Source organism: Amphiprion ocellaris, chromosome 4, assembly GCF_022539595.1.
Source record: "Amphiprion ocellaris isolate individual 3 ecotype Okinawa chromosome 4, ASM2253959v1, whole genome shotgun sequence".
Taxonomy (NCBI): domain Eukaryota; kingdom Metazoa; phylum Chordata; class Actinopteri; family Pomacentridae; genus Amphiprion; species Amphiprion ocellaris.
The window spans coordinates 4,826,117-4,845,238 of record NC_072769.1 but is presented as its reverse complement, the minus strand read 5'-3'; the positions used below and the strand labels follow the sequence as shown (position 1 = coordinate 4,845,238).

At 39.5% G+C, this 19,122-nt stretch overlaps 1 protein-coding gene across 1 annotated transcript in view; it reads right to left on the bottom strand.

Annotated features, from left to right (window-relative positions):
- Positions 1–1,283: 1,283 nt before the first annotated feature.
- The window catches only part of LOC111570655 (sialoadhesin-like), a 33,175-nt gene continuing 15,336 nt past the window's right edge, over positions 1,284–19,122 (bottom strand). Inside the window, exons 6-13 of the mRNA XM_055010374.1 lie at positions 18,703–18,963; positions 7,448–7,789; positions 7,097–7,303; positions 6,670–6,936; positions 2,964–3,221; positions 2,610–2,879; positions 1,483–1,561; positions 1,284–1,384 (exon numbers count right to left, since the gene is read on the bottom strand). Of these exons, the coding sequence (XP_054866349.1) occupies positions 1,294–1,384; positions 1,483–1,561; positions 2,610–2,879; positions 2,964–3,221; positions 6,670–6,936; positions 7,097–7,303; positions 7,448–7,789; positions 18,703–18,963 (1,775 nt within the window). The 3' untranslated portion in view covers positions 1,284–1,293. The remainder of the gene's footprint in view (positions 1,385–1,482; positions 1,562–2,609; positions 2,880–2,963; positions 3,222–6,669; positions 6,937–7,096; positions 7,304–7,447; positions 7,790–18,702; positions 18,964–19,122) is intronic.

Sequence of the window (19,122 nt, the reverse complement as noted above, 5' to 3'; positions counted from 1 at the left end):
GACCTGGCATGCTCCGTTCTTGAGGACAAAAGGTTAAGATATACATTTACCAAGAGTTTATCAGTTTACACAAACTGTACGACTTGAGGCAGAAGTAAGCATGAACATCCACTTGAACAAACCATTGGTTAGTCTTACATTGAGGATAATGTTTCAGCGTGAAAAGCTGCTCACCTTGGAGCACTACTGCCACCGTTAAAATTGAGAGCAGAGTACTGGATTCTGTTTTCCTCATCGTCCTCCAGGTGTCTTTGGGGCTGAGCTGGCATGGTGTCGGAATGGAGAGGATGTGCCTGGTTCTTAAAGAAGTGGACGCTGGCGTAGTGGAGGCCATCTGCCGGTGGCTTCGACAGACATTTCATGTTATAGGACAGTGACTGTAACTTAATGCAGCAGCAGAAATCAAGCATCGATGAGTTTTCTCAGCAGCTCAGGGATATTTTCGGTCTGTAGTCCCTCCAGCTAGAGAATGAAACAAATCATCCTTTCTGCTAAAATACGTATCTGTAAGCAGCACACATGATACTGTTTCTTTAACCTTTTCAATGTGTAGAATAGAGAACCATGTTTATGCTTACAAGCCGATGACATCTGTGGTCAGATGTATTTTCAGATTGTCAGTCCATCTGTCCATCCTGTTTTCATGAACAGCATATCTTGGCAAATTTCAAATTTAACTGAAACACTCACTTAAACTCAAGAATAAACTCATTCAAATTTGGTGGTAAAAGGTCACTGTGGCTTCGCAAAACATATATTTGGCAACTCGAGATTCCATGTAAGGCTGCACAGTGGCTTGATGGTTAGTACTGTCGCCTTACAGCAAGAAGATCCCTGGTTCGTGTCCCAGCCTTCCTGGAGTTTGCATGTTCTCCCTGCACATGTGTGGGTTTTCTCCAGGTTCTCCAGCTTCCTCCTACAGTCCAAAACTATGCTTAGGTTAATTGGTGATTCTAAATTGTCTGTAGGTGTGAATGTGAGTGTGATTGTTTGTCTCTATGTGTAGCCCTGTGATGGACTGTATCCCCAAGTCAGCTGGGACAGACTCCAGCCCCATACAACCCTAATGAGTATTAAGCAGTGTATAGATGAATGGATGGATGGATTTTTATACTGACAAAATTTCCCACATTTGCCAAATATGATAAACTGATATTTTACATTCAAAAGGTCAAAAATTAACTTCACGATGACATCACAATGTTCTGAAAAATGCTTTTTTGGACCTCATTCAATGCTACAACTGAGGAAACAGAGAAGAGCTGAACATAAACTGCAGCTGAGGTGGTAATTCTACTTTGTACTTGAACTGGTCTTCCCCACCTGTGCACTTTCGTCAGGTCTCTCTGTAGGCTCAGTCTGCTGTCGAGAGGTTGTTTTTTTCCTGGTAATGAGAATTAACAAAAGATAGTTATGGTGCCTGCCTGTTTGAAATGACTGATAAGTTTGTGGTGATTAAAAACAATAAATATCATTTCTCACCAATTCCATAGCGTGATGGAGATAATCAGGACAACAAGTAAAATAGCAATGACTGTTCCAGCTACTGTTTTCCACACTCCTGCGGATTGGGAGTCAAGTTAAAACACTGACACTTAATTAGGATGTTGCATGAAGTTTGACATTACTGGTTCATGAGAGAGAGAAAGGTTCAACATTCAAGAAAATGTAATCTTAGAAATAAAGAGATGTACTCTGCTGCTAAACAAAAGAGGAACCACCGATTTTTTCTTTTTTTTTGCAAATTTTTATTTTGAAATATTGAGAAGATAAACAGATACATTGAAATTACCTGTAGGTTACAGAGTCACTCTGTGGCCAATTCACAAATGTACCTTCTCAAGATGTTTTTTTTTTTTTTTTGGGATGGAACCACCAATTTTACAATTCAAAATGTGCTTATAGGTCTAATACTTGCTATCAGTTTTTTCTGATTGATTTCTGGCCTTCATATCACTTACACTGCCTGATGTACGGCCAGAGTGAAGCCATTTGTGCTCTATTTGGTTAATGTGTCGGACACAAACAGGTGTTAGCAAGTGGTGGTCCAATCATGCCCCTTTATCTTACACTCTACACTACCGTTCAAAGGTTTGGGGTCACCCAGACAATTTCATGTTTTCCATGAAAACTCACACTTTTATTCATGTGCTAACATAACTGCACAAGGGTTTTCTAATAATCAATTAGCCTTTCCACACCATTAGCTAACACAATGTAGCATTAGAACACAGGAGTGATGGTTGCTGGAAATGTTCCTCTGTATCCCTATGGAGATATTCCATTAAAAATCAGCTGTTTCCAGCTAGAATAGTCATTTACCACATTAACAATGTCTAGACTGGATTTCTGATTCATTTAATGTTATCTTCTTTGAAAAAATTGCTTTTCTTTCAAAAATAAGGACATTTCTAAGTGACCCCAAACTTTTGAACGGCAGTGTATGTGGACCAAATCAGTAATTTTGCTGTCTGGATGGAGAACATTACTACTCCAAAGAGAGGTATGCGTAATTTAATCTGATTAAACTGATAACATTTGAGTGAACATAGGTTTGAAATGAAGAGAACACATCAAAAATGAAAGAAGTCTGAGATAAAGAGCTTTACCGGGATCTTCTGGACTGATTTGCACAACAACCAGGTGGAGGGTGGAGCTGTGATGTCCTCTGCTGTTTTGGACTTTACACTGATAATTCCCGCTCTGTTCATGTCCATCATCACTGATGGTGAAGGTCTGTCCTGATGCTTTTGGTGAGTCTTCATTCTCCTTGTACCAGGTGTAGTTAGCTGCTGGGTTAGCATCACTGCTGCAGGTCAGAGTCACTGAACTTCCCTCACCAGAAACACTACCGGACACAGAAGGAAGCTTTGGAGCATCTGGAAAACAAATATTGAGATATTTTTTCATGTATATTAACATCTGTGGTGTAGACAGACTTTTGTATAATAAGGAATACTTACACTGGACACTGATAAACAGAAATGAGGAGCTCTGTCCATGTTTATTCTCAGACTTGCAGCAGTAGTTCCCCTTATCTTCAGAGCTGATGGAGGCCAAGTTATATATGCTGCCTGGTCCAAGAGGCTGTTCTTCATTCTCCTTGTACCAGGTGTAATTAGCTACTGGGTTAGCATCACTGCTGCAGGTCAGATTCACTGAACTTCCCTCCACTATCTCAGCAGAGGGACTCACTGACACAGAGGGAAGCTTTGGAGCATCTAGAGGACAATATGTAGTTGTTCATATTTGCAAGCTCAACATGGAAGAACATCCTCACCTCTTACATCACTGTCAGTTACTTTATTGGGAAGAATCACACTCATTTTATTGAGTTATTGATACTTTTCCGCAATGAGTACTACCACTGAGTGCATCAAGTTCACTCAAACTGCCCTTATATATCCAAAGTTGTTTAAATCAATCCAACTGGACTTTAAGAAAGTTCCTTGAAGATGTTTCACCTCTCATCCAAGAGGCTTCTTCAGTTCTGGTGGTGGTTGATGTTGCCTCAGCTTATAACCTCTGTGAGGTGTGGTCAGTGTTATTCACATTCTGACGACCATTGCCAAGGTCCATCTGGCTCCTCAACGATTGTCGTTGGGGAGCCAGGGAGTAACAAAGGGGGTCGTTGAAATGCGAGTTTCACCGAGCCCTCGTATGCTAATGGTGGTCGTTAGCATGAGCCACTTCACGTGAATCATTCTGCTGAGTAGTTCTTTTGGGGAGTTTTGAAAGGACCTGATTGTAAATCGGCGAAAGGTGATGTCGCAGACCACCCCCCCATTCAGAGATGGCTTCTTCACTTTGAACTACCAGAACTGAAGAAGCCTCTTGGATGAGAGGTGAAATGTCTTCAAGGAACTTTCTTAAAGTCCAGTTGGATTGATTTAAACAACTTTGGATAACCATGACCTGGATGAATGAGAAACTACACAGACATCTGCCCTCATATACTTTGATGGCAATCGTTGAGAATGTGAAGTTGCCTAAAATGTTGTGACTAGTTTTAACTAAGTTTCAACATTTCCAATGACTTGCATCATACATAGATGATGAGAAATTTATGTTTATTCTATCACTCTCCGGGCTCTCTAAAGCTCTAATTAATGTGTGACGCAAATACTTCATCTGTCAAATACAGGATAATATAGACACTACAATGACCTGTATATTTGCAAGTACTAACTACGATGATGTAGACCACTGCTGTGTCTTTGTCGTGATTACATATTGTACTTGTACTATAACTGGGGTTATATTTCTGTCACGTCCTCCACCTCAGCTGCCAGATAGTGGCAGATACTCCGTCCCTTCCCCCATCTCCTAGGTGGCATGTAGCATGCGGACAGGTGCTTCCAATCACAATCAGTGGAACTGGCGGGCGAGCAGGTGGGAGTGATCACCACGCATCATCCTCCTTCCATAAAAGCCAGACGCTGCCACTACTTATCACCGCATCGTGAACTACTCCAGTCAGTGTTGGCCCCGGTTCAGTCTAGCTCCCTTTTGTTGTTCAATGTGCTGACCGTAATAAGGCCTCCTTTACATACTCTGCCAAAAACACTCTTGTGAAGATGACCATCCTTCGCATGTTCGACTACAGCGATGTCATCTATAAAATGGCCCCTAAGTGGCCCTTAACAGGCTTCCGTTTGCACCAGGCGACTCCAACACTGGCCTTTACTCATTTACAAGACCCTATCAGGGACGACTCCTCAATACCTCTCCAATCTCTTACACCCCTCCCATAACAACTACCACCTGAGGTCCAGCGATTTCATAACACTCTCTGTCTCCAAGGTTCGCACTGTCTTTAGCCAGAATTCATTTTGTTTTGCTGCAGCGATCGATTAGCATTCCCTCCAAAAATCTCTGAAACTGTCATTGCTTCCATCACTTTACTTCCTAAAGCAGAAGCTGCAGCAGATCCTAGCTGACCACTGCACATATTGACTGTTTTCATTGAATTGCTAGCATTATTTTAGGGTGTTTTTAATCTCTGTTTAAACACGTGTGTCCTTTTTTGTTTATGCATTGTTTATTTGTTATCTTTCTTCCTGCTTGGACCTCTTGCCAGGTCATAATTGTAAATGAGAAATTGTTCTCAACTGATCTTACCTGGTAAAATAAATAAATAAATAAATTATTATTATTATTATTAATAATAATAATAATAATAATAATAATAATAATAATAATAATAATAATAATAATAATAATAATAATAATAATAATAATTCTCTCATTGCTCTAGTTGGATTCCTGCCCGCTCGCCCTTCCTGCTGGATTCCCCTTTAGTCACCCTGCCAGCCCTGCTATTCCTCCAAATCACCATCAATCTTCGTCCTCCATCACAGCACCAGCCGAGACGGCAGCCCTTCCGCTCACCTCATGCTGGTCACTGCAGCGCCTGTCCAGATTCCAACTAACACCTGGCCATGCGCCACCTAACCTGCCCTACCGTCCCAGCTCCAGTTCCCCGCCTTGGACAGTGATGTCCCCAGCTCTTTCAACGAGCCAGTTCAATTAGTGTCTTTCTGTTTTTAGAGTCCCTGGTTAGTTCCTCAATTTGTTCTGCTGCTTGAGCTACTTGCTTTTGTTACAGTACGCCGAACTCTTGGCAGTAATGTTACTCCATATCCTATTTAATCTTTAGCTTTCCTGTCTTGATGTTACCAAGTTTCGGGTTAGTTTTCGTAGTTGGTTAGTGTATTAAACCTGTTTACAGTTAACCTCCTACCCACTAGGGGGTCCTGATTCTGTTCCGAGATCTTCCAGAGTTAGTACTTCCTGTTTTGTGATCCTCTAGCGTCACATCCTGTTGTAGTTTTTGGAAACTTTTCTACTAAACAAGTGTTTTACTTGTATGCCAAGTCTGTCGTGTCTCTGTTGCCTCGCATCTGAGTCTCTGATTTAAAGATTCATAACAATTTCTATCTATCCTCCTCAAACATGTCTTTAGAACTGCATGTAAATACACTCAGAGTCCCTCGGAAGCATAGTCGATTCTCAAACTGCTCTCCATTTTATCATTAAATGGACTCAATGACACAGGGGGAAGTTTTAGAATCATTTGGAAAACCTTTCAACACATTTCGTAGACTAGATTTTGATTAACATGAAACATAAAGTTGTTGTTTTTGTTTTTTTAATCTGACACCATAAAGGCTCTTGCTATCACTAATCACTTCTCATTCTACATATATAAACATCTAAAGTCTGCAACTTTAAATGTGTGGAAACATGCTTGAGCAAATATAAGAAAACACAAAAGTGCACTAAGTCAGACAAGGGATATCTGGGAATGAATTACTACTCACATTGGACGTTTAGAAACAGAAATAAAGAGTTGATGTGTCCAAATTGATTCTCAGCCTTGCAGTAGTAGATTCCTCTGTCGTCAGGGCTGATAGAGGTGAAATGATAAATATGTTCTGGTCCTTGAAGCAGGGTTTGGTTCTCCTTATACCAGGTGTAATTAGCTGCTGGGTTAGCATCACTGCTGCAGGTCAGATTCACTGAACTTCCCTCCACTATCTCACCAGATGGAATCACTGACAAAGAGGCAAATTTTGGAGCATCTGGAGGACATATATTGGCATATAGTAAATGTTTTTTTCTAGTTACTAATCAGCTGTACTGCGTGATGATTTTAAAATACGTTACCACGCTCACATTTAACATTTATATAAATGCTAGATGATGTGTTCCCCAGTGCATTGGTAGCTGTACAGGAATACTGTCCAGACTCAGAGGACCGGATGGATCTGAAGTTAAGCTGTGGTGTCTGACTGAGAGGGTCACGATCATTCACCTTAAACCAGGTGTAAGTAGCTGCTGGATTAGCCTCACCGTTACAGGTCAGATTCACTGAACTTCCCTCCACTATCTCAGCAGAGGGACTCACTGACACAGAGGGAAGCTTTGGAGCATCTGGTAAACAACAAACAGACATGCGTTACATGACAACAAGTTCACAGTGGAAACAGTCTGGTCTGCGTGAAGGTAAAAAAAAAAAACTCATGAAATCAAAGAACTGAATATTCAACAGTGCGGATGGGTTGAAGTTAGTGACATAGTGAAGTGAACTCACACAGTGAAGGAGAGCAGTGATCTTCGTGTCCTTTCAAAGCACAGCAGATGTTGTCTTCAGGTTGAAAGTTGTGTCTGTAAGTAATTCCCTCTGAGACTTGTTGTCCATTCTTCAACCAGACGTGATCATCTGGACTGCAATGGCTCTCACACCTCAGCTCTGCCTTGGTAGAAGACCCACCGGCTGACGTTATTCTGATGTCAATCACTTTCACACAAGTGAGAAAGGACCCATAATTGGTTTTCAAAAACACATAAAAGCAAAAGGTGTAAGGACTAGAAAACTGCCAACATTCATGAGCTCCACTGATCATGTTGAATAAAATGAATAATAATAATCAGATGATGTTACCTGTGACAGTCAAAGTGACTCCAGGTTCACCAGAAAACTTGTCAAGGTTTGTTATGAACCTGAACTTGTACACAGCTGAGTCTTCCACTCTCAGGTCTGTGATTCTCAGAGTGCAGTCACTGTCATAGTGCCAGTCATAGTGCACACGACCTTCGTATGATGATGATTTTCTTTGGAGATCCTCTTTTCTTCCAACATACCAGAATTTTGTCTGAACTATATTTTCCTTTCCATGCACTTCAGCTGGGTATGTGTAGCTGCAGTTCATGTCCACTGCTGATCCTTTGGGACCACACATCCTAAGCTGAGTGTAAGTCACATCCCAGTTCTGACTGTGTGCCACTGTAACACAAAGCACATCGGAGACCACAATCAGATACACAACAAGAGAGGGCAGAGCTGAATACTATGTAGGGATATTTCATCATGTAGACTCACCACAGAACAACAAAGACTTATGTTATAATTCAAAAGTTTGGGGTCACCCAGACAATTTCATGTTTTCCATGAAAACTTTTATCCATGTGCTAACATAACTGCACAAGGGTTTTCTAATCATCAATGAGCCTTTCAACACCATTAGCTAACACAATGTAGCATTAGAACACAGGAGTGATGGTTGCTGAAAATGTTCCTCTGTACCTCTATGGAGATATTCCATTAAAAATCAGCTGTTTCCAGCTAGAATAGTCATTTACCACATTAACAATGTCTAGACTGGATTTATCATTCATTTAATGGTATCTTCATTGAAAAAAAGCTGCTTTTCTTTCAAAAATAAGAACATTTCTAAGAGACCCCAAACTTTTGAATGGTAGTTTACATGAAGTACAGTTGCTCTATATTAGTTAAAGTTGCTCCATATGAGTTTAAATTGCTCTTAATGAGTCAAAGTTGCTCCATATTTGTTAAAGTTGCTCTTAATGAGTTAAAGTTTCTCGGTATTAGTTCAAGTTGCTCTATGTTATTTAAAGTTGGTCAAAATGAGTTAAAGTTGCCCAACTTTAGTTAAAGTTGTTCAAAAATAAGTTAAAGCTGCTCTACATTAGTTAAAGTTGCTCTATATTATTTAAAGTTGCTCTGAATGAGTTAAAGTTGACCCACAGTATGTTCAAAAGTTTGTGGGGTCACCCAGACAGTTTCAGTTTCATGTTTTCCATGAAAACTTACACGTTGTTTGTCACACATGGTTGCAGCATTTCCAGCCAGAATAGTCATTTACCACATTAACAATGTCTAGACTGTATTATTTACCATCAATTTAATGTCATCTTCATTGAAAAAAAATAAATGCTTTTCTTTCAGAAATAAGGACATTTCTAAGTGACCCCAAACTTTTGAACAGTAGTGTACATGAATTAAAATTGCTCTATATTAGCTAAAGCTGATATTTTTAGTTAAAGTTGCTCACTTAAATTTGGCAGTTTATTACCATAAAACAGCCACAGAGCTCAAAAAGGACCAAGACAAAGAATTTCATCCTTAACATGATACAAAACAAACTGGGCTATATGCTGCCGGGTTCAGGAGGAAGTACAGTCGTTTTTCTTGGAGTTTTGTGAAGCAAAAGCAAAGTCAGTAGTTGGAGTGCACATGTAATGTTTAACATGTTATGTTTAACATGTAATGTTTAACATGTTATGTTTAACATCTGGCTGTATCATTATCTAATCCATGTTTTTCTCTCATCTCTGACTCCTTCCCTCTCCCACACCTGTGCTAACAAAGTCCAATGCAGCACTTGTTTAGTTAGTTTTGGGTCATTTAGTGGATTCTGGTTATTGAACAATCAGCAAAAACAAATTGTGATTATTTAAAATGTTTTATTTTTATTTCATATTCAATATATTTGGTAACACCAGATGCTTTGCACTGTACATTACATGCATTCCTACACACAAACATGGACGCGGTTTCAGCTTTCACCAGTAAGATCCCAGTAACCACACATTTTCATAAAACAAATTTCAGTCCAGACAAATTATTATCGAACATGCGACCACAAAAGTCCCGCAGACAGAAAGTTAAACAAGTCGTACTTTGTTCAGGAATGGAGAATTAAACATCTGTACGTTTGTTAGTAAAATTTTGGGTTCAGGAATGTTCAAGCCAACATAAATCAGTCAATATTACCAGCTCATACTGGTCTGTCAGCACTTTATAACATTTGGTTTTAAAGGTGCAATACAAATAAATTATATTATTCTACACTGTGGATAGACTGGGGCACATAGTAAGCTACATTTTTCACAGAATTGGAATTCCTTTTTACTTAGACTTAAGACCAACTACCAACAATTTGTTCATATTCATGTACATTTAAATGCAGTTTGAAAGCAGCATTTGTCTTTTAAAACATTTCTTATTACACCAATGTTTAGCAAAGAACAAACAGTGAATTTAGTGTAATTGTTGTTCACTTAAAGACACTTTTAATTTCTAGGTGTGTTTAATTGCTGCTTGAGTTGGTTGGTTGGTTGGTTGGTATGTTTGTTGGTATATTCGTTTACTGGTTGGCTGGCTGGTTGTTTGGTTTGGTGGCGACACTACACTCTTTTAAAGAGAGTACTGCCTTGCACTTCTATAACACTGGATAGTGTTTGTTTAAGGTCAAAACTTTGAGGATTTTTTTTTTTTTATTCAAAGCATTTTCTTGATGAGGCCTACATTACCCACAATGCAAAGACATAGGAATGTTATGGTAGTTGCAGTGTATGTGGCTGTAAACTGGCCCCTCGATATTTAAATACAAACAAATATTTCCATCTGCTCAACAGACTTGTTCCGTGTCATGTTTGCTCAGTTTGTTTTGTTAATAATGCTTTATCAGAAGTCTGTTTCCTCTCTATTTACTCTGTGGTCAGGCTGTTAATCAGTAGGAACAAATGCAGGACAATGAGGTGTGTATATAGCGGAAAAAAATAGAAAATAAGTTTGTTTAAGGTTGTTTGCTGGTAACTCTGCAGGACATGGAAATATCCCACAGACAGAATGAACTGGTTCAGCACATACATGGCAATACAAGAAAAGTTAAAGAAAATTAATTTAAAAACAGGCCTGAAAAGATGTGGATTGGGAATATTTTTGTCTATACTTGATAAGGTTTTGTCACAAAGATTTTTGAGCAACCAGCACATTTGTAGTTCTTAGAGCTAAAGGCCAGTGAGTCAATCCATTTGAAAGCAACCAAATCTGAAAAAAATTCCCACCTCCTGAGAATCACCTACTTTTTTGTACAATAACTTTAGTATATTTATTGAAGTCATGCAAAATTTTACCTTCATAGAGTTACAGGTTCTCAAAGTACAAAAGAGTAGGTGAAAATTTAACGCTTTGGACTTTGCATTATTTTTGTCGCACATTTTTAAGTTCATAAATTCGTACGTGCAGAAGATCGACACATGATGTAAATTCAAATCAGTTTCATATCCACTTCATTTGCCACAAGCTAAACCACAAATCACACTTTTGTTTAGCACAATTTTTCTGTAGGAAATTTTGAGCATCAAAATCATGTGAAATGTCATAATTTCAATAGGAAATAGCAGCAGTTTAATGTTTAAAGTTACAACTCTCAACTGATTATGGGAGGATCAGGTAGGAGGCACTGACATTAAGCAATGCCAAGAAGGTGCGAGGTAACAAAAAACTTTTTTTTATTAAAGTCACTACAAAATATTAGAAAGAAAAGATCATGCAGGATATCTTTCTTGTTAACCTTAAAGTGTTTCTTAGTACCAGAGCTCAGAACTGCAACTATGGCTAGATTTTGATGCACTGACACAAAAATTTTGCATTGGGCCCCAACTGACTCTGACCTTTACTATGAACTTTATCTGAAATGGTTTGGAAATTGATTTTTATTGGACTGCTTTGAGTGTATATTGTCAACATTCTTCAACTAGTGACACATTCAGTTAAACTACAGGAGATTCCAGTTTAGGATTGTGAGTCGTTGTATGGCAGTCCTGGGTCTGGACTGGTAGGGATATGGTGTCTGAACCAATCACAAGAGGAACAAACTACTCTGCACTGAAAGCTCTGTTGTTACTGAGAGGATTACCTTGGTAGAATGAAGTGTAATTGTTTTGGATTTTGAAGTGACTGTTAAATGTACCATTAAAGTTTAATCAGTGTTTTATGTAGTAAGAATCAGCACCTTTCTATAAATGTAAACTCACACTGCAGCATAATGCAAAGATTTTGTCAGCTGATAACACAGAGACCCATTCAAGACTGGATCGTCTTTTACTATTCAATTTGTGGGGTTGATTTAAGAGGAATAGTTCAAAAGTAAACTTAAATGCATCTCAGACCTTCCTATCCGTCACCTCTATGAGACTAAACAGAAAAGTGGGATGCAAACACAAACATTCAAGATGTCCAGTTTTGTCAGTGAAATATCATGAATTCCGTTCATGTCATAGGTAAATGTAAATGTAGATTCACGGTACCTTGTACAGAGAAAACGACAATGACGAGTCCTGCTGCTGTTAAAGCCATAGTTGCTCCTCTCATCTCTGCATCTGCAAGAAATAAAGTCATAACTTTAGTAAGAGTGACAGTTGTGATCCTGTTAGAGGTGGAGATAAGCCTTTTTATAAAGCAGCTCAACCCAGCTTCCTTCCCCGTTGCATTATTACCATGCATGAGGTCAGTAAACATCCAGGAAAGCTCATGTCCAAACTTTGCATTTTCATACTTCCTTTGTAGTTTGGACAAACGGCAAACAACCCCGGTTCTACCACTGTTTGTTTTCAGTATCTAAATCAGGTGAGAAGAAGAAAAGAACAGCATAGAAATCCAATTAGAAATTAGAATTCATAACTTTGTAGACCCAGAGTTTGGTTTTGCTCATTTCAGAGTGTAATATTTTCTCCAGGTTATCCTGCTTCCTCCTACAGTCCAAAAGTATGTTCAGGTTAATTGGAGAGTCTAAATTGTCCATAGGTGTGAATGTGAGTGTGATTGTTTGTCTCTATATGTAGTCCTGTGATAGACTAGTGACCTGTCCAGGTGTCCCCTGCCTTCACCCTAAGTCAGCTGGGATAGACTCCAGCACCCCTACAACCCTAATGAGGATTAAGCGGTGTATAGATCATGGATGGATGTTTTTGTACCCGGAGAAAACCCACACATGTACAGGGAGAACATGCAAACTCTACACAGAAAGATCCCAGGCTTGGACAAATACCGCTGTGAGGCAACAGTGCTAACAGAAAATTAAAACATGTCAAAGATGAAGTACAAGACAATAAACTATGATTTATCAAATTACTGTTAACGAAGAAAACAGTGCAGGCGATAAATCTGAGGGACTCTTGTGTATTCAAAAACTGAAATATTACTCGGTGCCTACAACTCCATCAAGATAAACTACGTAAGCACAGTACTCCACCAAGGCTGCTCATTCCCCCATATGGCATTGTCAGAAATGCAGCATTTTTATTTTAAGAAATGCAGCATTTATTTATTAGTTGTTGATGATCAGAAATCACGGCAACATAGAATGTGTCAATTTAATATAGATGTACCCACAAACAAAATGACCTTGTGCTGAGCACAGGTGTGTGTTATGCATGTGTACGTTATGTACGGATACCGAATCGCGTGACTTAAATATGTAGCAGGCAGCAGGAATTGATGGGACTCAGAAACACCCCCACAATTTAATCAGTTGTTTCTTGTATCATTTCCGATGGATAAGTCCCAATAAGTCCGCAGCGGTGGACTTAGTAGGATCACAATCATGTGATCATCAGCAGGTAGCTGACGTAGTGTTCACTTGTTGTCATAGTTACAGTGACTGTGTAATTCCCAATCATACAGAAATCTTTAACTAATCCATGGATCCAGACTATAAGCCACATCCCTGCAAAAATCTAATCACTTGGTCCTTGTGTCATTTCTGACCTCCCCTGGAAATTTCATCCAAATCCGTTAGTCTGTTTGTGAGTAATGTTGTGACCAGACAGATAGACAGATGGACAAACCAATGCTGATCATCACATAACTCCGCTACGTTCCTTGGCGGAGTAAACATACACTCTGATTGCAGGTCTGGAAGCACTGATTGTGTGTCTTGCTAATGACAGCATGTGGGTTGATCTGTTGTAATGTCCATCCAAATGGATTCAGAAATTTTATGGTCCATGAGTCAAATCAATCTTTACAACAGACTGTAATTCGGATCCCACAGCAGACCAACTGTAACACAAATAGCTAAAAATGCTTATAGGAAAGTTTCAGAATACACAGTGCAGCACCGTTTGAAGCCGTGCAGTCATGGACCAGTTAGTGTGCAAAAGCTGAAAAAACAGTTCACCACTGAAAACACCCACAATGAGCACCTGAGCATCTGAACTTTACCACGGAGCAAAGGAAGAAGGTGGTCTGCTGTGATAGATCAAAGGAATGATGTAGACTTATATGAAGATTATCTTGTATTATGAATTTTTATATAGTACTGAGACATTAGTTTCAGTGAAACATCTAGTCTGGTTGCACATTCAAAGAAAAACAGCTGCTAATGCACAGATGAGAAGATAGTGAAAAAGTGATACTATTCTATGCTCCTACTGTTGTAGCATTTGCATGTCGGCAGGCGACAAATATTCATCATCTGACAAGGAAATCATCAGTTACACAAATCCTAAAATGCAAAATCAAATACTGAGAACACTGCTGTTTGTTGTGTGTAAGTAAATTTAGATTTTAAATGTGTGTATTATGTTCCCAGAACAAGAATTCCACCAGAATAGCATAACACATACAACTCAGTGTTGTGTCCTTTTAAGAGACAAAGCTTTACTTTGGATTAAAAAAGGCTGGCGATTCATCTTTTCATGTTTTGGAGACATTTGCTGACTGTGCTGGATCCACTGCAGCCTCCTGACTGGTGATCTGGATTCTGCAATTATTGAAATATAAGTAAAAAACTGTTAAAAATATTTTAACCACAACCATTAACTGACACCAACTGTCATTTTAACCTGATGATGCTCTTGCAGCTCACTACATTTTTATTTTTTTTTATTATTTATTTGACCTTTATTTTACCAGGTAAAAATGTCGAGGAACCAGTCTCATTTGCAAACATGATCTGGCCAAGAGATGCCAGCAGGAACAAATATACAGACAAACTACAGACATAAATAGACATAACACAAAAGTAAACAACATACTCCACCATTTCTTCTTCTTCTTTCATTTCTTCTTTGTGTTTTTGTGGACAGGCTGATCTGATATTGGAGTAAAGAGGATCTGCCAGTCTTTTGGAAAACATCACACTAACATGGGCAAAGATCATTCTCTGTGTGGATGGACAGATAAAATAAGGGGTACTTTAACTCTTGGTCTCTAGTAGCAGATGAAGAAGTAAAGAAACTGCCAAAGTTCCAAATCAAAACATTGGAAATGATTAATATTATAGGTAATTGTGCTTCTCCAGGAGTTCTCTTTTAGCTTTCAGAATAACACTGATATCATTTTTTGAAGTTGGGGTAGCTAAAGCAATTATGAACTACTGGAAAAGTTCAAAACGTGCTTAGATTTCAGTCCAAGATGTTGGTGCCACTCTCAACATGTTTCTGGTGCAGTGGAAAGAAAGTTGGGTTTCCACTTTTCAAAGAGCTACCAAGAAGTAAAATTTATACCATGCAAAAATCTTCATCTTTCCTTAAATACTTGGAGAAATTCAAAGTGGCAAGGTCAAAGGAAGTGCTAATGATAGGAAAGAAGGATACATTGGCTATTTTCACCATCTTTCTGTTACTGTGAGAACTAGTTTTTAGTCAAAAACATACCCACAATGATAGATGTGAGTAAATTAATCCCATTCATCAATGAAGTGAATGAAAACATGGAGGGAAAATAAAATTAACTTCTGCTGCTTACACCCCATTAAAAGAAGCTCATAATCTATCAGTCAAAGAAAATTCCTCTAAGAATCAAGAACTGGACTCGATGAAAAAACAAGATGTACACTACTGTAGGATCCACCAGCCATTATTATACAGTGGAACAGGACAAAAACAGATTTAACACCTTCACAGCCACAGATTGGAGATGGGGCTCGCTTTGATCAGTGGAGCTGAGACACCAAGACACTGCAAGCAAGGGAGGATACAAATGCACCCTCATATCCAGACCTGATATGAGGATGCAAAGTATCGAATCAGCAGGAGAGCATGAGACCAGACGTTAAAGGATTCCTCCACACAGACCTCCACTCCAGGATGTATATTAAGCTGATCTAAACCCCCACTCACTATCTGGCCAACAAAGGGACCAAATGGCCGCCAATACACATTCGGACTGACTCCTGAGCCATTGAAGGAGGGAGGCTCAGGAACCTGGATGACAACTTCAAGGACATTCCACTCACGAACTCTGGACTCACGTCAGAACCAACAAAGACAATCATCCCACAATTCTGGACTAAACTTTTTTATACATCCATTTCATAGAACAAGTGAACTTTTCAATAACTTCATGGTCAACCTATATCTTGTCTTGTCTTTAATGTTTTAATTTTTGTTGTACCATTGATAATTTGTAACATGTCTGTCATTTACATGATCATATTTGGTATCGTTTGATCCCCTGTCCATCAGTAATGCACCCAGATACACCCTGTTCACCAAAGTACAATATTTTTGGAGTTACAGACACCACAAAAATTACCTGAAAATGTAACTCTGTGAGGGGCATCTGGACATCAGCCCTCCCTTGACGGAGGAAGTACCAGACCCCTGCTGAGTTAATGATATGCAAAGGTCCACTTTAAAAGATCACATCTGAAAGTACCACTTTGAGTCCTCCTGCACCATTTTGAGTCCTCCCGGAAGAGCCTCCCAACCCAAGAGTCCTCCGTTCGAAGAAAGAGCTCTCCTTTACCATCAGAGTCCTCCTGCACCATCACAGTCAAGAGTCCTCCTTTAACACCAGAATCACCCAACCCAAGAGTTCTCCTACCTGAGAACAATCCAGACTCCGAGGCTCCACTCTGTCCACCGCTGTTCTGACCCACATTAAGAAAGGCCGACCAGACCATCCATCGAGGAAGCATCATCGTCATCATCATCATCATCATCATCATCATCATCATCATCATCATCATCATCATCATCATCATCACGGCACGCAAGTACCTTTCAGTCACTGGAACTTGGTGCAACTTCCCCAAATTATCTTTTCAAAGATAAAATTTACAGGCAAACAAATTAGACTACTATCAAATTGACGGCTGCTTTCAGGTGTGGTCTATTTATCCCATAGTCATTTACCACATTAACAATGTCTACACTGTATTTATGACTCATTTAATGTTATCTTCACTAAAAGAATGTAAGGACAGTTCTAAGTAACTCTAAATTTTTGAACGGTAGTGCATGAGAGGAGCTGCTCACCCTGATGATCTGCTCGAACTTTCAACTTTTAAATCATTGTAATCAACGGCATCCTCTTCCTCCTCGTCTTCCTCTGTGTGGGGCTGAACCTGCCTGATGTTGGAGTACAGAACATCTGTGTGTGTCTGAGAGCAGCAGATGCTGCTGTAGTGGAGCTCATCCTGCTGTTCTGTCGGTGGTCTTTCTGCTGAGGGGTGTCAAACAGCGGACTTGAAGGTAGCTGATGGGACAAACAGAACTTGAGCACATTGTGGAACAAACTGAACTTACAGGAAAAAAATACCAGTTTGATTTGAGTCTGGAAAGGGAAGGTTCTTCTTCAGCTACTTCACCAGGTACTGAGAGTTTCTGTATTTGGTGATCTTGTTTTTGTACAATTAATCCTACTTTGATGGGCCAAACAACTGTCTATGACACTCACTCTGATTAATGCTTGTTTGCTTAGACAAAGTCCTGTATGCTCATCAGTGATATTTTGTTTTAAAACTGAATTCTGAGTTAAATTTTGAGGAAAGCGCATTTTCTGCCAGATTATATTCCTTTGTGACATGTTACAAAGACAAAGTAAAAATTAATGGACTTCTATTGTAGGTTCTTGAAGACATTTCGCCATCATCCAAGGTTCTTCTTCAGTTCTAACTGACTTAGCTGCTAAGGTTAGCGACTGCTCTAATGGGATTTCTGGCGTAGCACGTTGGGCTGGTAGCCTGGCTTCTTGAATGGACAGTGTACAATCTGAGGTCACTGGAGCCAGTATTTGGACACCTGGTGTTGGTGGGGGACCTTGGGCTTCTGTGGGACCTTTGGCACCTTGGGTTTACTGTAGTGGGACTCCAGGTAGCGTTAACGACTCAGGACTCATGCTTCAAGGTGGACCCCCTGGTTTCACAACAGTTCAGACCTGGAGGCTGTGAGCCCTGGTCGTTATGGGTCATCAGCATGTGGCCTGGAGTGACTACACATTCTGTAACTCCCCATCAGTCAGTTAGAACTGAAGAAGAACCTTGGATGAAAGTGAAACATCTTCAAGAACCTACAAGAAAAGTCCAGTTGATTTCGATTGAAACTCCTGTGATCATCACAACCTGGATGACTGAGAATCTACACAGACTTCATAAATACATGTTCAGTCACCTTCACTTTGCCATTTATTTATTCATTTATTTGTTTGTTTGTTTATTTATTTATTTTGGGTCTGACAGGGTGAGGCATAACAGTTGATAATAGGTCTGTATACATAATTTACTGATCAGACATGTTCAACTTTTCAAAATCTGGTGAAGTAAAACTGTTGGGATGAATGAAATCGCTGCAAATGTGGAGGTTAAACAGGAAGATTGACAAGTGTTTTTTTCCGACAACTGCAATGTTGGGAGTTTTTTGTTTGTTTGTTTGTTTTCTGTTTGTCTTGGTGTGGACTAATTGACTTTCTCACCTGTGCTCTGTTGGCAGGTCTCTCTTAACCCTTACATTGCTGTATGAAACTTCTTCCTTCTGCACAGAACAGTAAAGGAATTAAATGAATACATTCAATCATTTGTTCAGAAAACATTTGACAAAAAGTTTGACATTAGTGAACAAAGTCATAGTCATGCAGAACTTCTCACCTAATCCAAAGCAGGACAGTGATGATTGATCCCAAAGCTGCTGATTTCCCAGAACCTGTGGAGTCAGAAGGAAGTGTAACTGGATGCTTGATTGTGTTTAGATCATTTTCATACTCATCAGACCATTCAGTGAGTCCTTGTACACTGACTAAAAAGTCCTGCATCTGTTATGTTTTTCTAACCCTTTACTGAAAATCCAAAATAATCAGGCCTGTGTAGGTGGATGCACATAATTTACCTGCCACAAACACTGGATGTGAGGTGGACTTTTGACGTCCTCTTGTGTTCTGAGCTTCACAGTAATAATTCCCACTGTGTTCGGCTCTAAAGTCAGTGGTCGCGAAGGTCTGTCCTGATGCGTTTGGTGAGTCTTCATTCTCCTTGTACCAGGTGTAAGTAGCTGCTGGGTTAGCATCACTGCTGCAGGTCAGAGTCACTGAACTTCCCTTCATGATTTCACCAGAGGAACTCATCAGCACTAAGGGAACCTTTGGAGCATCTGGAGGACATGAACATACGTTAAGACACTGATTATACCGACTGTCGCATCTCATTGTATTTTTCATTAGTTTTGTGTTTATTTCATGCTTTTGTGAGTTATTTATCTGCCTTCAACCTGTCACAGTTTTGATATTTCTAGTGGCCATTTCCACATAGT